The sequence below is a fragment of the Saccopteryx bilineata genome, chromosome 1 (assembly GCF_036850765.1).
Source record: "Saccopteryx bilineata isolate mSacBil1 chromosome 1, mSacBil1_pri_phased_curated, whole genome shotgun sequence".
Taxonomy (NCBI): Eukaryota; Metazoa; Chordata; class Mammalia; order Chiroptera; family Emballonuridae; genus Saccopteryx; species Saccopteryx bilineata.
The window spans coordinates 85,355,207-85,371,928 of record NC_089490.1 but is presented as its reverse complement, the minus strand read 5'-3'; the positions used below and the strand labels follow the sequence as shown (position 1 = coordinate 85,371,928).

Below are 16,722 nucleotides of genomic sequence, written 5' to 3'. Positions count from 1 at the left end.
GAAAATAGAAGCCCAGGGGTCACACAGTGTTGTGACAGAACAAGGATGAGAGCCAGGCTGTCTTCTGCATGGTTCCCACGTGACTTCTTTCTCCCATGGCCACCCCACCATCACGTGGGTTCAAGCATATGCCTGTAGCACATGGGTTCATTCTCTGCCCCTGGCCAAGCCTGAGAGTGGGCCTGAATTGCCCAGTCAGAGGGCCATGCCCTGGTTAGAACCCAGAAGGTGTCCTCCAGCTCCAGCCTGGCCATGAGGCAACTCTTACCTGGCAGGGGCTGGCACATGAGCAGCCAATGTTGGGGTGACTGAGAGGCTCAGGGAGATGGCTGGCTTCTGGGCTGCATTAGGCTTCCCAGGAGAGCTCTAGCACCCAACAACAGCCTGGGTGCTAACCGGCATACTGCTTCCCAGTCTTCCTGTGCTACCAGCCTTCTGAGGTGTCTTAGGTGAAGTGGGGGAGCAGACTTGATGGTGCTGGCTGAGCTGCCAGCCTGTGCCGCTGGTGGGTGACATCAGGCTGAGTGAGGCCCTCCCCACCCCACAGGGTCTGCCTAGTCCAGCCTCTTCCAGAAGTGGGGACCTATGTGTAGATTTGGTCACCAACCCAAGTAGCCAGTATTGGGTCCCCATAAGTGGTGGGGGTGTAAGCTGTAACTTTCTGAGCCTCAGTACCCATCTCTCAAATGGTGTCAAATGCTAGGATGGATAAGGCATGGTCGGCACTGGCCCTGGAGGGCTGTGGAGGCCCCATCACTGCCAGGAGCTGGTTAAGGGCCTTGGTGGGACTCAAAAGTAAGGCTGGAACCACCAGACTGGTTTATTGTACATCAGGGCTCCTAGCTGAGGAGCGGGCTGGGGGCTTGGTACCCACGTCTAGCGAGGCACAGCACAGAGCTGGTAGGGGGCTGGGGTCATCAGAAAGGCATAGACACCGTGGTTGCTGGGGCAGGGCTGCCCAGCGGGCACTGAGAAGCTGAAGCGCTGCAGGAGGCAAGTGAAGAAAAGGAAGAGCTCCATGCGGGCCAGGGGCTCCCCGAGGCACGTGCGGCGGCCTGTGGATGGTATGGGAGGGCTCAGTGAGCCTGGGGGCTGGGCTCCAGCTCTCTGACTCCCTTGGGACCAGGACTGGCCAGCAAGCTGGGCTGAGAAGGTACCTGTTGAGAAAGGCATGAAGGCTGCCTGCTTGACAAAGTGGCCTTGGGCATCTAGGAAGTGCTCAGGGCGGAAGTGCAAGGGTTCCTTCCAGACGGTCTCATCCTTCAGCACTGACGACAGGTTGATGACAAGCGTTGTCCCCTGGCAAGAGAAGCCTGACATGGGTGAGGTCTGGGCTGGGGATGCTGGGACCCCTGCCACCAAACATGCATGGGCACACACACACTACCTGGAGCACACCTGTCCTGGCACTGTCCCTGTTCCCTCAGGGCCAAGAGACCCTCACTGCCACCTGTCAGCATGCACAGGCCCCTCCAACACAGTTTGTCTTCCCTACTCAACTGGGGGTCTGAACAGGGCCAGCCCTGCCTCTGCTCTCCTCCCCATACCCACCCAGGATGGGAAGTCAGTGCCTGGGCAACTGAGTGGGTGGCTTGGGTTCCAGTCAGTGGCTTTGTTAGGGCTACCAGATGGTAGGTGGTGCTCAACAGGGGTGAGGAGGGCCAAAGACCTACCTTGGGGATGAGGAAACCCTGTACTTCAATGTCGCGGGATGTCATGTGGGGTAAGCCCAGTGGGAGAATGTCCCCAAAGCGCTGCACCTCATGGACCACGGCCATGGTGAAGGGCATTTGGGACTGGTCCTTCATCTCTGGTTGCCGCGCCTGTCCTATTACCTCATCGATCTCCTGTTGGACACGGCCTGGACAGACAAGCATCCCCCCAGTGGTCAGACCCAGCGGCTGGGCACCGATCTCTTCTGGGAGCTGTGTCCATGTGGAGGAAGAGGTCAGTCTTACCTCAGAGTCAGGACCCAGCCTCTGCTTAGAGCTTTTGGTAGCCAAACCAAGCTCAGGGGTCCCAGGCTGTTCCTTTCCTCCCTCACCCATCCCACCTGGCTCCCAGGCTAGGCTCACACTGCACATCTGGATACAGGATCATGAGCAGGAGGGCCCAGGCCAGCGTGGCTGAGGTGGTCACCATTCCAGCAGAGAACAAGTCCGAAGCCACAATGCGCAGGTTCTCATCATTGAAGCTGCTCTTGGGGTCCCCCTTGGCCTGGGCCATGCAGAGAGTGGACTCAGGGGCATAGGAAAGAAGTCCCCAAGTGGCCCAGAATACACCCAGCAGCCTGGGTGCCAGGTCACTGGGTGATACACAGGCCCCACCTTGCCTGGGTTTACCTCGTGGCACAACCCACAACCCCTGGCTCCATCCCTGGCAGCTTTCACCTTCTCCACCTCATCCAGAAAGGCATCAGTCAGGTCTCGGGGTGGCTGGGCCGGGTCCCGGGTCATTTTGTGCTCAGTGATCAGCTCATCCAGAATGGCCATGAAAGCTTTCTGCCCAGCAAAGATCTTGGTAGCCAGCCCAGGGACGTGCAGGAGTATTGGGACTGCGTTCAACATCTGTGAAGGCCACAGATGTGGGGCCCTGGCTGGTCCTGGGCTCTGATGTTCCCCTTGACAAGTCAGGCCCCAGCTGCCTCCAAGGTGTTGCTACCATTGACCCAGTTTCTACCTACATGCTGGCCTCGACCCTCTCTCCTGGCCTGGGCTGCCAAAAAGATAAACCTAAAATCTACCAGTCGTTGGTACTGAGACTTCTACAGGAGGTGGTACAGTTTCCTCAGCTCCTGAAGCGTTTGACCCTGACCCACCTCTCCCATCTCCGTTGTCTGAAATTTTCCCGCCCCCAGGTCTTTGCTCTTGCAGGGGCGTCTTCTGAAATGCCCTTTCTTCAAGGCCCCTCTATATAAATTCCCCTCCCCTGCCTTCCACCGTGCTCGCCCAGCGGGACTTGTCGCCTTCCCCCACCTCTCGCAGGAGACCCGCCTCCTCCTTCAATCCGGTCTCCAGTAGGTCCAACAGCTTGAGGAAACGCGGGTCATTGTATTCAAAGCGGCGCCCGTAGATGAGGGAGGCGATCACGTTGCTCACCGCTTTACTTAGGAGGGCATTGGGGCTAAAGGGGCGTCCTAGGAGAGGACAGTGCCGATCAGGGGGTCGCCTCCATCTCCTCTTCCCCAGCTTCTCCTTCCTTATCTCCCGCCTCTCAGCCCCAGCACTCACCGGCGTGGTCAGCGAAGGTGGCAGAGAGGTAGGTGGCCTCCTCGGTCACCCACTGCTCCAGGGACTTCTTGCCCAGGCCGAAGTTGCGCAGAGTATACAGGGAGAAGCGCCGCTGCTCGCGCCACGCATGCCCGTAGCGCGCGAGAAGCACCCCTGGGGCCGGGAAAGTAAGCGAGGTCCTGTGTGCCCTGGCCCCGCCTCTCCTGTCCTCCTGCCCCCGCAGGCCCCGGCCCACCAGTCCTGCCTCTTTCGGTACAGGCTCAGTCCTGCCACGTCCGCAGTAACCGTCCTTCACCCCACCGAATCTCGCCCACTTTGACAACCCCACCCAGCTAGGGACATGTCCCACTCTGTCCGCCCACACTGCTCGCCAGCTCCCTCCTGCTGGTGGCAGGTCTTGGCCCCCCTCGTTGCAGAGCCCACCTTGACCCACCCACCTATTCGGGGGGAAAAGTCCTGCCGCCCCCTTCCCCGCCCACACTGACTGTCCTCGTTCCCACCCACCCTGACATCTCATTTCCGCTAGCTAAGGCCCCGCCTACACCCTGCTCTCCCCACCCTTGGCACTGGCTTCCCCCTCGGCCTGCCGCCCCTTCAAATTCACTGACTCTTCTCTGTACCGCACGTCCACTTGGGTCTGCCGGGTCTCACGTCATTACTGGCCCTATCCCAGCCCAGCCTCGATCTGCTCCCTCCTCCACTTGCCTTCGGAGAACGGGCCGAAACCCAAGTGCTTATATATGGGCACAGGTGGGCGGTCGGCGGTGTCCTCGTTGTGTTTCACCAGCACTTCACGCACGGCCGCCAGCCCGTTGACCACAACCACAGGCGTCCAGGCCATCTGCAGGCTGAACACGTCCCCGAAGCGGCGCCGCAGCTGCAGGCAAGGGTAGAGGGTGTTGGTTTCGCCTGGCCTCAGTCTCATAGCCCTAGCCTGGGGGACACCGGGACCGTCAGCATCAAGGGGTGCAAGGACTTTATCTGGCCTCATGACCCTGAGGGTCACATTCTCTCTGATCAAGAACCTCACATGTTGGAGACCACCCAACTATGACTTTGCAAAGGTTACCAAAATAGTCAGTAGGACAAGTTAACAGGTGTAAAAACAGGTTCATAGAGATGAGAAGTGAGGCCCAAGGACCCACAACTGCAAAAGATTTGAACTTATTGTGTACCTCTCACAAACTCGATTTACTGGTTTAAATGGGGCTCATGACCAGACCCTTCTCACACATTTTCAAGACCTTTCCCCCTGATCTAAACAGAAGGGACTCATGCTCACATAATTTCAGCACTGTCCAAGTAGAACCCAAACCCACTGCCAATTTCCAACTCCTCTGTAATGCCAGTGGCCAAGGTGAGGCAGGTTCACATAGGATTCGGGCAGACCGTAAATGAACTGTGGAGCTGGTGTTGGGCCATTCCCATTTAATAGTCTTGCAACGGAGGATGAGCAAACAGGCAGGGAAGACTGCTTCTCAGGCAAACGAACAGCAAAATGGCCCCTCACAGTGGTGGTCAGGCGCTCCACCATCCATAATCCCCCTGAGCACAAGCACCTGTAGTCTTACATAAACTATACACACGTGGTGCTGCCACGTGTTCATGCACTAATCAGGCAAAATGCTTGCAGCCGGTAAACCAATGAGTAAGCCTAACACCGCTGTTTTCCCAACACACTCTCTCAGTCTTGGCCCTCTCTGACCTTTGGAATATTTTAACTGTCCACCAGGCCCTGCACAAATGTCCTACTCAGGAAGCCTTTCAAACCTGCCTCTTCTCGGCTCAGCTCCTTATCCAGTCTTTGTCTTCACTCACCACCCATTGTCTGCTGTGAGGTGGGGTCCCCAGGACCACCCCCCCAACCTTTCTCACCTGGTTAATACTGTAAGGCATGTCCTGGAAGTCCACCTGCAGCAGGTTGCCCAGCCCAGGCAGCGGCATTGGGCCTGGAGGGTAGCGTGCAGCCCAGCGCACACGCCGGTGCATCAGGTCCACTAGGAGCAGGAAGACGGCCACGACCACAGCCAGGGACCCCAGTGCCTCCACAGTCAGCAACCCCATGGCTGCTTGTCTCAGTCCACTGGGCACACTGGACTCACCCCTCACCACACCTAGCACCTAGAACCAGGCCAGGGAGGGCACCCTCATCACACCCTGCGGGCTTGACCAGCCTGGGCTTTCTTTATAAAGGGAGCTGAGACTGGCCTTTGCCCTCTGTTCCAAGCCAACCGGTCTAGGGTGAATGTGGTGCCGTAGGGTACAGGGAGGAGTCAGGGGAAAGCAGGTTCAGGGGTGGTCAGAAAAGTCCTGTCCCTCTGTCTTCTCCAGGGTCTTTCCTGGGGTAGGTGTGAGGAGATCAGAAGTCCACCTCCCTTGTTACTCCCCAGCTCTGTACAGGCTCCGAGGAAGAACCAGGGATTTTCAGACTTGATCCTGCCACCTATCACATTAGGCTAACACCTAATGTGGTCACAGCTTTGTCCCCAGAACACGTCCTTGTCTTCCCATACATCACCTGCCTCCTCTTGAGTGGCCTTCACCTCCCAGGTTTGTTACTGACCCCTGCCCAGTGCTATAGAGAAGTCACAGGGACCATGTGCAGGGGAGGGATGAAGTTCTCCGTGTCCTCTCACTTCACACTAATACACTCAACACACAGAATCACACAAAACACTCACACATTCACAGACACTACCCTCATGTTCACACGCTGACACACAATCACATGCACACATCCACACAGCCACAAAACCACACACATTAACACATGCATTCCTTACATGTACACACATTCCCAGTTCTCAGTGGGCCCATGGTTGCCTGGACACAACCGCCCACCTGGAGGCTGCTTGCATCGATGCTGAGGACCCTCACCTGGCTAGCTGCTGGCCCAGCTTCCTGGGTCTGGTCTGGTGTGGCTGTGGTGTTTGAACCTGGGGGTGGTGAAGGAGCAGAGATGTTTTTAGAGTTCCTGACCACCCTGACAAGCCAGTTTGATGGCCTGAGCACTCTTGCCTGTTTGTTACAAATCAGTCCTTGGACCTCCTAGCACTTGTGGCCACCCAGGTTAACAACTCTCCATTCCTGGGTCTGCTTTCCTGATTCGGAGAAACATGGGGTGGGCACATCCCTTTGTTGACTGAGCTGTGGTAAACTTGGCACAGGATGTGACTCTCTCTCCAGAGGAGTGGGCCTGCTTCCTCCTGCTCATTATCATTTGTCTTTGAACATCAGCTGCTCAAACTCTTTCTGGGAGACAAGGGGATGGGAACCAAATGGCAATGATGTAATAATTTCTTGACCCTGCAGGCTTACTGGGGACTGTAAGTATGGATTCTCCTCCCTCTCCCTGGGCCAGGTCCCCCTTGGGCTCTGTCCCTCAAGGGAAGTTGCAAACCTTGGTATCACCTCACCCCAGAGCATGCCCCCTCCAGCTGGGATTGGGGTTACCAGGCTCTCCCTCTCTGTCCCCTCTAAGGAGAGGGTTGACCACACTATGCCAGGGCAGGGCCGCTGCCTACAGGCCTCAGCGTCCTCCTTCAACAATAAAGGAGGTGGGATTTGAGTTTTTAAATCAGCAAAGCTGGTGGGAACCCAATCAAATTTGAAGATCCAAGAGCCCAAAGGTGGGGACCTTAAGGGCATTGCTTGGAAAGGGTCGGGCCCCCTCACCCATTCCAGGGATATGTGAGGCAAGCTCTCATTCTGGAAACAGCTGGAATATTCCTGATCTTGAAGGTTCTCTCCGCTAGTTAAAGAAGGGCTGAAGCAAGCCCTCCCCACTCCATACCCCCCCAAGTTATCTCCCCCCCACTCCCCAACAGTAGGAGTACTGGGTTCTTCCCCAGGGTGCCTCTCGACATTAGAATGCTTGTAGCCTTAGTATTGGCTTTAAATGTTTGCAAATCTTGCTTGGTGTATGAACACTGTTCCTCTCCTTTCTGAATTCCCACATCCCACTCCTGCCAGGACCAGGCCCAGGCCCAGAGGATGTAGCTTGCTGGGGCCCAGCTCTCCCTGCGTCGTTTTGGCCAGGGCATGGACTCTCTCCCAGTCACACTGGACATCTCAGGTGCTGGGTTGGGCGCTTGAAACACAGCGGTAAGAAAAGGCTGGGAGCCTGTGCCCCGGTGCTCATACACAAGAGGAGGGGTTGGAAGTCAGACAGCAGACATGCAAGGCCAGCAGTGCAGACTGCTTTGAGGGTCACAGGAATATTGCCTCAGGCCGGAGCAGGACTTTATGGCAAGGCTTCATGGAGGACTTTAGCTGGATGACCTGGCAGTGGGATGGAAGTGCCGCTGCAAAGTCCTGTGCAGGGGCTGGGGAGGGGCAGCGGGAAGGAGGCAGCTGGAGACTGTGGCTTTTGAAGTCTGTGGGGGGACTGGGCTGTGGAGAACCAGGGCCCCTGGGCCTCCAGGTGGCAGGGAGATTGGATTTTGCAGATCCAGCCTGTGACTTCTCTTCTGGTCTTAGTTGAAAATCCCTGTCCCAGAGGGTGATAACTTTCTACCCAGGACTGTCAGAATTAGGTGGTGTTAGCAGGGCAGGCAGGATGGCCCGAGTGTCTGTCATAGAGAACCTCAATAAATTGCCTTTATCTAGCCTTTGTTTTGGATGTCATACCCTCCCCAAGCAGTCATCCTAATGGAGATACTAAGGGCAGTGCCCTCCCCCTACAGTCCTGGACAGAAAGTGGGCCTTTTGTCCAGGACAGGCAGCCATGAGGACAACTGCAATCATGGGCCTCTGGCCTTCTGCCATCATTACATAATCGCTGCTTCTGTTGTTCAGGCACTGGCATGCCAGGCCCTGCTGTTCAATCCCCATGTCCTCCCCATAACCCTGCAAGTCTGGTGGCTTTATGGTTCCCAAGTTACAGAACACACCAGGAATCACTCAAGTCAAAGTGACAGAGCAGCATTAGGGTCCATCTCAAACCCACGCTCTGAGCTACTGCTCTCCAGCTTTGGCATATTAAAAGTTCTTTTTTAGAAGCACACAGCTCACCCTACTTGGGCCTGTGCTCTGGTGAAGCTACTGGGGCAAGAGTGAGTGCCCGCCCCCAGGGACCCCACGTTCACAGGTCGTCAACCTGCACAGGGGTCTTCTGGACACTGTGACCTGCGACTGAATCCAAGCTGATGTCAGAAAGATGGCGGGCCAGAAAGCAGCAGAGCCTGCGTTCCCCCACCCGCTGCAGTGCAGAGCCAACCCCTTCCTGAGAGCTCTAGAAAGCAGGTAGGGGCGGTAGCGCCCAGCAGGGCCTCAAGTTGGTGGCATTTTGTTCCCCTTGCCCCTGCCCCCCTCCCCTGCCCCGCGGCATGACAGCGTCTGCGGCCAGAACCCCTCAATTTGGGGTCCTTCCCGGAGTCCGTAAATAAGGGTGGAACCTGCGCTTACCGCGCAGGGGCGCCGCGGGACGGGCGTGCTCACCTGACTTGCACCAGCCGCACGGAGCTCAGCGTGTTCTTGGGACCCAGCACCGCTCTGGCTCTGAACTTCCGCAGGAGCCTCCGCCCCCCGGGCGGAGGGCTGGGCCGCCCCGCCTTCTAGTTCTTTTGTCCGCATGCGGTTTAGGCTTGGCAAGAGGAAAAGTTCTGAAGATCGGTTGCATAACAAAGTGACTCTATTAGCACTACTGAGCTGGACACTTCTGGGTGAAGATGGTAAATTTTATCTTTAAACCACAACTTAAATATAAAGAAAAAAAACCCCTCACCACACCTACTAGAATGGTCACCACTGATGTCACTGACATCCACTGCTGCCCAGGACGTGGACTGACAGGGAACTCGCATTTTCGCATTTGCTGCTGATGGGAATGTAAAATGATAGTCACTAGAGTTTTGTTGCCTGACCTGTGGTGGCGTGGTGGATAAAGCGTTGACCTGGAAATGCTGAGGTGGCTGGTTTAAAACCCTGGGCTTGCCTGGTCAAGGCACATATGGGAGTTGATGCTTCCTGTTCCTCCCCCCTTCTCTCTCTCCTTTCTAAAATGAATAAAATAAAATATTAAAAGATAGTTTTGTTGTTCCTTACAAACAGAACAATCTCTTACCATGTGGTCCAGCAATCAGCTCCTCAGTACTGACCCAAAGGAGTTGAAACTTATGTCCAAGCAAAAACATGGATGTTTATAGCGGGTTGAAGAAAGCCAAAACTTGGAAGCAACCAAAGTGTCATCCAGACAATGGAGTGTCATTCAGCACTGAAAAAAAAAAAGAGCTAACAAGACATGAAGACAGGGAGGAAACAAATGCCTATCACTAAGTGAAAGAAGCCTGTCTGAAAAGGCCACATACAGTACTGACATTCTGGAAACTGAAACAAAGGAGACAGTGGTTGCCAGGAGTTAGGGGAGGAAGAAGTTTTAGGGCAGTGAAGCTACTCCTTAAACTGTGACAGATGCATGTCATACACATGTCCAGTCCACAGAATGAACTCTAATATAAACTATGGAATGTGGTGACAATGGTGTGTCAGAGTAAGCTCTCAAATTGTGACAAGTGTGACACTGTGCTGAAGGATGTTGGTAGTGGGGGCAGCTGCGCGTGGTGGGCCAGGGGTATATGAGAACTTTCTGCTCAACACTCCTGGAAACCTGAATCTGTCCTAAAAATTACATTAAAAAATGCACAGAACTCACAAATGGCAGGAGGTGAGATGGTGCACAGGAGCAGAAGCTGCCTGTGGAGGCCAGAAAGCAGGGGTCACTGTGGGCTCTGGTCACTCCCCAGTGCGCAGCCATTGCAGAAGCCAGTCTGAGCAAAGAGCTAGGACAATCACAAGTCCTTTGCTCAAGCATCACCAGCAAGTCAGTCGGGAACAGGAGAATAAAAGGCAAAGTGACAAAGAACTGTTTGCTGTCAGGAAAATATTTTCCTCAAGATGCTTATTTTTCAGGTTTTGTGGTTTAGTCCTTGACACCTGAATCTGTCAATTTCACTTGAACTGTGTCCATGCAAAGTCACGGCCAAGAGGCTCAAAAGGCGTCATTGCTATGCAGGTCTTACAGCCCACATGGAACACCTACCTCCACCTCCACCCTGGCGCAGTGGAATGAGAAATGGGCCACACTGCTCGATGTAGCCATTAAAATGAAATTAATCTGCCATTTCTGCAGTCCCAAATTGATGAGCACATAGGAACTCATTTATAATTGCTTATTTCTACTTCACAACATTCCTTCTAGTATTTCTGTTCTCTAAAAATGTCCACTAACATTGCATTTTTTTTTATAACCTTTAAAATTAATGTTGATTGGAAATATGTTCTCCTATCAATTTAAGGTAATCTGACCGCCCCTGCACGCCGGCTGTGCTCCGCCCTCCCAGGCGAGGCAGAGCAGAGGGTTTGTGTTTGCAGAGGCTGTGGCCACCAGGCTGGGCACTGACTGGGCAGTCAGATGGCGGCCTCCTCTGAGGCAGAACCAAAGCCACCTCTGGGGGCTGGTATAGGAGGAGGAAAAGACGCATTTGCTTTATATAAAACAAGAAAGGAAACAAGGTTAAAATGAAGTTTATTATTTTTTTGATTTTTTTTTAAATAAAACTGTTTGTGAAACAGCTATTTTATCCCCACGGCAGAGTGACCCCCGAAAGATGCACTAACCCCTTCTTAAGGCCTTACAAGAATTTTTTTGTCCTTTTTTTTTTTTTAAAACTCAGATATTTAAAAATTATACACTTTACAAAACAAAACAAAACAAAACAATACAACATAAAGAATCACGTAGCACGGGGCTGCTCAACTGACAGGCCCCCTTTTCCTTTATAAAAATGAAAGCAAAAAGAAAAAGGGCTAACGGGGGTCCTCGCCCCACACTGCTCACAACCCCTGCCCTGCGCCAGTTGTCAGTTCGGAGGGGAGCTCCTGTCTGTCCCCAGGGGGCAGGGCACGGCTGCGTGGAGCCGCCCTGCCTGCCCTGCACACCCTGTGAGGCGCTCGGGGTTCTCATCAGCCACAGTGACCCAGGACACAGCTGTGACCTCGGGGCAGCTGCCAATTTCACCCCCAAAAAAGATAAAAAATTTAAAAATAATAAATAAATAGTGTTTCTGGAAATGAAAAAATTTATTTTTGTGTTTAAACATCATTCTCTCACTCTTGAAAACATGGACCATCCCCATTCCCCTCCCCCAAACCTCCCCGCTTTGAGACAGACTAATGACAAAGGATGGTTCAGTGTGGTTCTCTGCCTTCGTCCTGGGTCTAGAGATCTCTGAACTGGTGGGAGACAGGCTAACCATCAAAGCCACACCCTGGTCCTTTGAGATGAGTTTGTTGAGTTTAATTTCATATTTAAATTTCACTGTTATTGGAACCAATTTGGAGTTCTTTAACTAGATAATTTTAAAATAGAATCAAAAGGGACAGCGCACCTTTCTTTTAAACAAAGTCTTTCCAGACTAAAAATAGATTTATATATATATATTTTTATCCCTCCCTTTTAATTTCCCCCCACCCTTTCCCATCACCCACCCCTCCCCCCTCCCCCCACATTGTCGCTATGGAGATTGTGTCCATGGGAACAGCCATTCCGACTTCTTGGGTCTTTCTTTCCTGCGGTGTAGCGGTGTCACGGGTTGAGTGTGATGTAAGGACTTAGGAGGAGGTGCTGCGGGCAGGCACTGTGGGGCGGGGTGGGGTGTGGCTGCACAGTAGGACCATTTCCATTCCATCACTGAGTGTCCACCATCTTCTCATCTCCACAGTCTCACCTGGAAGACAGAACAGATGCTGGGTGCTGGGAGCCCCAACGTGGTCCAGCAGCCCATGTGCATGAGTTGCTGACCTGGGAGACATCCAAGACCAGTGGCAGAACCACTGTGGTGTGGTGCTGGGCCTGGGACCCGGCTGAGGGCAGCAATGACCTGCAATGAGGCTTAGCGCTTAGTGGCATGGCATGTACTCACAGAGGTGGCTGAGCACCCAGTCAACCTGCAGGAGAGCCGCTCATGGCCACTGCACAGCAGTTCCTGGTGCGTCAGCTCTGTGCACTTATAGAACACTGTTTCCTGGCCCATCCGCCTAGCAAACTGGCCACGCCTGCTGCCAGCCCGTCTCTTCTTCCAGTCCAGGCTCTGGACTCAGGAAGACCTAATGACCCACATGGTTTAGGTGGGGCTGTATCAATGGCTAAATGCCTCCTGGGCTGCTACGTGTGCAAAGGCCTCAGAGACATGGCCGTCTCCGAGTAATTCAGCCAGAGAGCCGGCCCTGCAGCCTCACCCTCACCTGCCCCTCGCGGTGCTCTGAGTGTGGACTCACCTCACTGCCACCTCCAACACACAAACCTCAGGAAAACCTAGGTGTCACAAGCCCTTTTGTTTCCATAAAACTTACTATTACACAAAATTTAAGGCTAGTCTGTGAGCACAAGCTAAGAATGTTCTATTTAAAGCACACATACACATACCTGCCCTTGCCAAAAAGAAATTCCTAACTGCCTGGCAGAAAAAAACGAGTAAATAGCAAGACACTTAAAAAAACTTCCCCCTACTGATTTGAGAGAAAGAAAGAGGAATGGGGTGGGGGAAGAGGGAAGAAAGAAGAGAGAAAAGAGAGAAGGGAGAAAGAAGCATCAACTTGTTCTATCTAGTTGTCCACTCACTGATCGCTTCTTGTACATGCCCTGACCAGGGATCAAACCTGTGACTCCAGTTACCAGTGGCTGAGCCATTTGGCCACTCTCAGGATGTCCACAGTTACACTGTGACCTCCCCAGGAGGTCACGCCAGACCTTGTGGTCAACCCAGAAAAAACTCTCCACGCCACACTCAGGCTTTCCTGAGCTGCCAGCAAAGGGGAGAGAAGCAGTCTTTTCTTATATCACCCCAGGAACCACAGATCCTCTGTAAATGCTATGACACTAATGGGGTGGCACTAATGGGGGACCTTGAACAATGATCAGAGGAGTGAATCTTGCTGGGGACACAGGATACCAGTGTGTGGAGGACAGACGCCTGCAAGGATCTGTCCACGGTGGGAGCACAGGGCGGGAGGGTCTCCCTCCCCCAGCTCCTGGCAGTCTGGAGCTCCCTACCATCCTGCCCCACCCCAGCCTCCACTCTCAGACTGAAGCTTGTCTCTCAGCTTCTGGGTCAGCCTGGCCAGTGGGCCACAGGGGAGTCCCCAGTCTTCCGAATAAGGACTGTTCCCCAGGCTCAGATATTAGATTGGTCCAAATACATGATACCCCAAATGAATGGCACCCTAACTTCTCAGCATTACTTCTAAAAAAATTGATCCTTCAGTAGGTAGACTAGGAAGAAGATTCCTGAAGCACCTACTATGTGCCAGGCACTCTGCCAGGGGCATTAGACATTATTTCATGGTAACATGAAAAGGCCTGACTTGGTGAAGCTGAGAGATAACACAGGTGGCCCAAAGCCACACATGTGGTTGGTGGTGGGACTGGGGCTCACATGCAGCAAAGCTCTTCTAACTGAGCCCCAGGAACTTGCCTTCAGCCTCAACAACTACGTGGTCCCATCTAACCGTACAGGACACAGCAGAGCTGGGGAGCAGACACTGGGTCAGCTGGGCCCCTGTGCGTGCGTGTGTGTGTGTGTGTGTGTGTGTGGGTCTCACTGTGGGTCTGTACAAACTGAAGGCAGTTAGGTGTGGGCACATCTTTTCTGGGGGCGTGCACTCCCTTTAACCACGACTCCCTTGGCACCAGGCGCCTGTCCCGGGCCAGCACAGGCTGGTCCCCATCCTCACCGAGCTGAGTCTAGTGGAGATGCAGGTGACAGTAAACAGGCGCTGGGAACTGAGGTGAAGTCAGGAATGCTGCGTGAGGAAGTAACCTGAGGATGGGGCAGAGCACGCCTGGCCCAGGGACTAAGTGCAAGTGCGGAGCCCAGAGGGGGAACGCCAGCTCTGTGGAGCCGGTGGAGTGGAGCCTGCGCAGCCCCTCTGAAGACCGCCACAGGCCTTCGGAGGCAGGATTAGGATCTGAACTCAATCCTAAATGTGCCAAGAGCCTCTGAAGTAGAGAAGGGACAGGATTAGAGGGTCATGCAGCTACTAAGGGGTGGGGTCTGTGCAGAGCAGCCGTGTGTGAGGAGGTGGCGCAGGGGCCGTGCAGCCTGGGCTGGGGGCAGAGTGGACAGAAGTGGACAATCAAGTCCTCTAGAAATGTCCTCCCAGGACTTCCCCTGGGCCAGCCTGGGGGAAGGGGCACTCTAGGTTGTGACACTTGTTCATATTCAGGCAGGCTGCATGTGACATTCCAATGACAGAAGCTGTTCAGGTGGCATCCCGTTGCACCCAGGACAAAGCAGCAGCTGGACGGAGTTACCGCTTCCCAACCACCGGACTGGGGAACTGGCAGGGGAGCGGGGTCTCCTTGTTTACAACACGACAAGACAGAAGGCAGGTCCTGGAGCCACGCTGTCAAGCCCTACCCACCAGCCGCATGGAACCAGCCAGACAACATCAGTACAGGAGAGAGCAGGCAACCACAGGCCTGTCACACACTGGGCAGAAGTGGCCTGTTAAATGGCTGCAAGGATGTTTCCTCCCTGGCATTGTGAGCCTGGCAAGGGACAAGTACCAGGTACCTCACACGCTGTGGGAGTGTAAGGACTCGCCCTCCAGGCCCAGGACTTTCTGTGAGAGTGGGCGGCTGCAGCCTTGGTGCGTCCAGCTCCTGCTGCGCAGGCAGACCAGCAGGCTGTGAGGACGGGCTGCCAAGCACTTCCCGAGACCTCACCCCAGGGCAGGCGGTGCTGGGCCTGTTACAGTTCTCAACTGATACCGAGAAGGCTGGTTGTTGTTCTTTTTTTACGGAAGAAACTAAAGCACTGAGATGCTAAATGGCCTGACCCTGGTCACACTGTCTAATCTGTGTATGAAAATGAGACACTAGGAAGTGGGACCTGCATATATACCCACTGTCCCCTCTGCCTGGCCAGGACACCCAGTGATGGTGGCTCTTGTCCCTGCCATGGAGCCCAGATAAATGCTCCTTTTGGGTGGGGCTGTCTCTGTTTCTGATCACTGGGGCTTCTGCACAATCCTCAGAGGGCTGACAGCGCCCCCGGGCCTGAAGGATGGTGACGACCCTCAAGGTGACTACTAAAACCAGGACAAAGGGCCCATCCCTGAGGGGACAGCATATGAAGATAAACATTTTAGGTGGACAAGACAGGGTGCAGTATATTCATCCTTTCCATCCACAAGGTGAATATTTTGACCCCGACAGGCTTGAAACGGCCCCCACAGATGGGCCATTTGTGGTTGAGCATGGCCATTTCTTTGTGTAAACAGGGACAGCAACACCAACCTCTGAGGGACGAGTGAAGCCCTGTCCCTCTATAGGGCAGAGCTGGCAGCTGGCTGGGCCCAGCAGTGGGTGGAGGGAAAGGAGATGTGAACAAAACTTGAACTCCGAAGAAGAGGCCCAGGCCCAGACTCCCTTTTTCTCACACACAAGCTGGGATTCCACAGTGAAAACAAAGGACCCTAAACGGTACATGCTTCTTTCCCTACCCAGGTCTTCCAGGACGCTTCCTGGAATATTCTCTGTGGTCCCTACAGAAGGCAGCGATGGCCCCCTGCGCTGGGCAGAGGACCAACAAGATGGCGGGGGGGCCAGCCCGGGCCCAGTGGCACCATCAAGCCCAGGGACACGACAGGACCAACAGAAACATCCCTGAAGAGCAGTCAGGATGCTGTCTTGCCCTGAGGGCTGCTGATAACCACCACGGAACTACTTGCTTGAGAAGCTTCCTGCGACCCGACCCCCTGTCCTGTCCTGGTGCCCCCACCCCCACCTTCTGTCCCTGGACAGGAAGAGAAAAGCGGGATTGCAACACGGCCACCTGACAGACCTCTTGAGAAACTACTGTAAGCCCCCAGTGGAGCAGTTGGCATGGGGACCCACCTAAGACATGACTCCCAGATTACTGTTAAGTGGTCCTTTAAAAGGCAGAACCTGCTGTAAAAAGTGGAGGGAACACTCCAGAGACCCACAGGGATGGATGGAGTACTGCTCCAAAGGGCCAGGCCCAGCCAGCCTGCCCAGGCCTCAGACCCCTGCAGTAAACAGAGCCCTTCTCTAAGGAGAGAGTCCCTCCAGAAATGTTTCTGAGACAACCAGGCCCCTCCCCCACACTGTTGCATCTTGTGCTGAAGTTACTTACTTTCTGGTTTTTCTCTTTCTAAAAATTTTACTTATTGATTTTACAGAGGGAAGGAGAGAGAAACATCGACTTATTGCTCCAGCCACCCACGCGTCCCCTGGCTGATTCCTGCATGTGCCCTGACTGGGCATTGTACCCGCAACCCTGGCGCACTGGAGTGATGGGAGTGATGATCCACCCTCCTGAGCTCCCCAGCCAGGGCCCCTTTTCTTCTCTTTACAGTCTGTTTTCCTTACCCCACGGTGACAGGGGGCTGAGGAAGCCAGCAGGGCCACCAAACCTGCTGCTTTCAGAGACCTCGATCCTCTAACCCTGTTTCATGGGCTCACACGGTC

The 16,722-nt window shown here is 54.2% G+C and overlaps 2 protein-coding genes across 10 annotated transcripts in view; both read right to left on the bottom strand.

Annotated features, from left to right (window-relative positions):
* Nucleotides 1–796: 796 nt before the first annotated feature.
* CYP2D6 (cytochrome P450 family 2 subfamily D member 6) lies at nucleotides 797–8,755 on the bottom strand. 2 transcript variants are annotated; one of them, XM_066256410.1, is made up of 11 exons: nucleotides 8,670–8,755; nucleotides 6,108–6,166; nucleotides 5,106–5,351; nucleotides 3,936–4,107; nucleotides 3,231–3,383; nucleotides 2,976–3,136; nucleotides 2,391–2,567; nucleotides 2,076–2,217; nucleotides 1,674–1,861; nucleotides 1,158–1,299; nucleotides 797–1,055 (listed from the first exon to the last, which is right to left on the bottom strand). In XM_066256410.1, exons 3-11 carry the CDS (start codon nucleotides 5,292–5,294, stop codon nucleotides 877–879), a joined length of 1,503 nt encoding a protein of 500 aa, XP_066112507.1. In that variant the 5' UTR covers nucleotides 5,295–5,351; nucleotides 6,108–6,166; nucleotides 8,670–8,755; the 3' UTR covers nucleotides 797–876. The 2 variants fall into 2 exon arrangements, with proteins under 2 accessions (XP_066112507.1, XP_066112515.1); XM_066256418.1 differs by having other exon boundaries at nucleotides 6,072–6,166; nucleotides 8,670–8,746.
* A 2,982-nt stretch (nucleotides 8,756–11,737) lies between these two features.
* Nucleotides 11,738–16,722, bottom strand: part of TCF20 (transcription factor 20) — a 225,063-nt gene continuing 220,078 nt past the window's right edge. For all 8 annotated transcript variants that reach the window (XM_066256601.1, XM_066256582.1, XM_066256592.1 and 5 more), the window contains one exon: nucleotides 11,738–11,956. In XM_066256601.1, the coding sequence (XP_066112698.1) occupies nucleotides 11,939–11,956 (18 nt within the window). In that variant the 3' untranslated portion in view covers nucleotides 11,738–11,938. The remainder of the gene's footprint in view (nucleotides 11,957–16,722) is intronic.

Excerpts from the sequence above, each read along its gene's own strand:
- CYP2D6 (XM_066256410.1), bottom strand. The coding sequence starts at position 5,294 with ATGGGGTTGCTGACTGTGGAGGCACTGGGGTCCCTGGCTGTGGTCGTG. Across the intron at positions 2,568-2,975 it reads AGGCGGGTCTCCTGCGAGAG|ATGTTGAACGCAGTCCCAAT; the intron begins GTGGGGGAAGGC and ends TGGCCTTCACAG. Across the intron at positions 2,218-2,390 it reads TTCTGGATGAGGTGGAGAAG|GCCAAGGGGGACCCCAAGAG; the intron begins GTGAAAGCTGCC and ends TGCATGGCCCAG.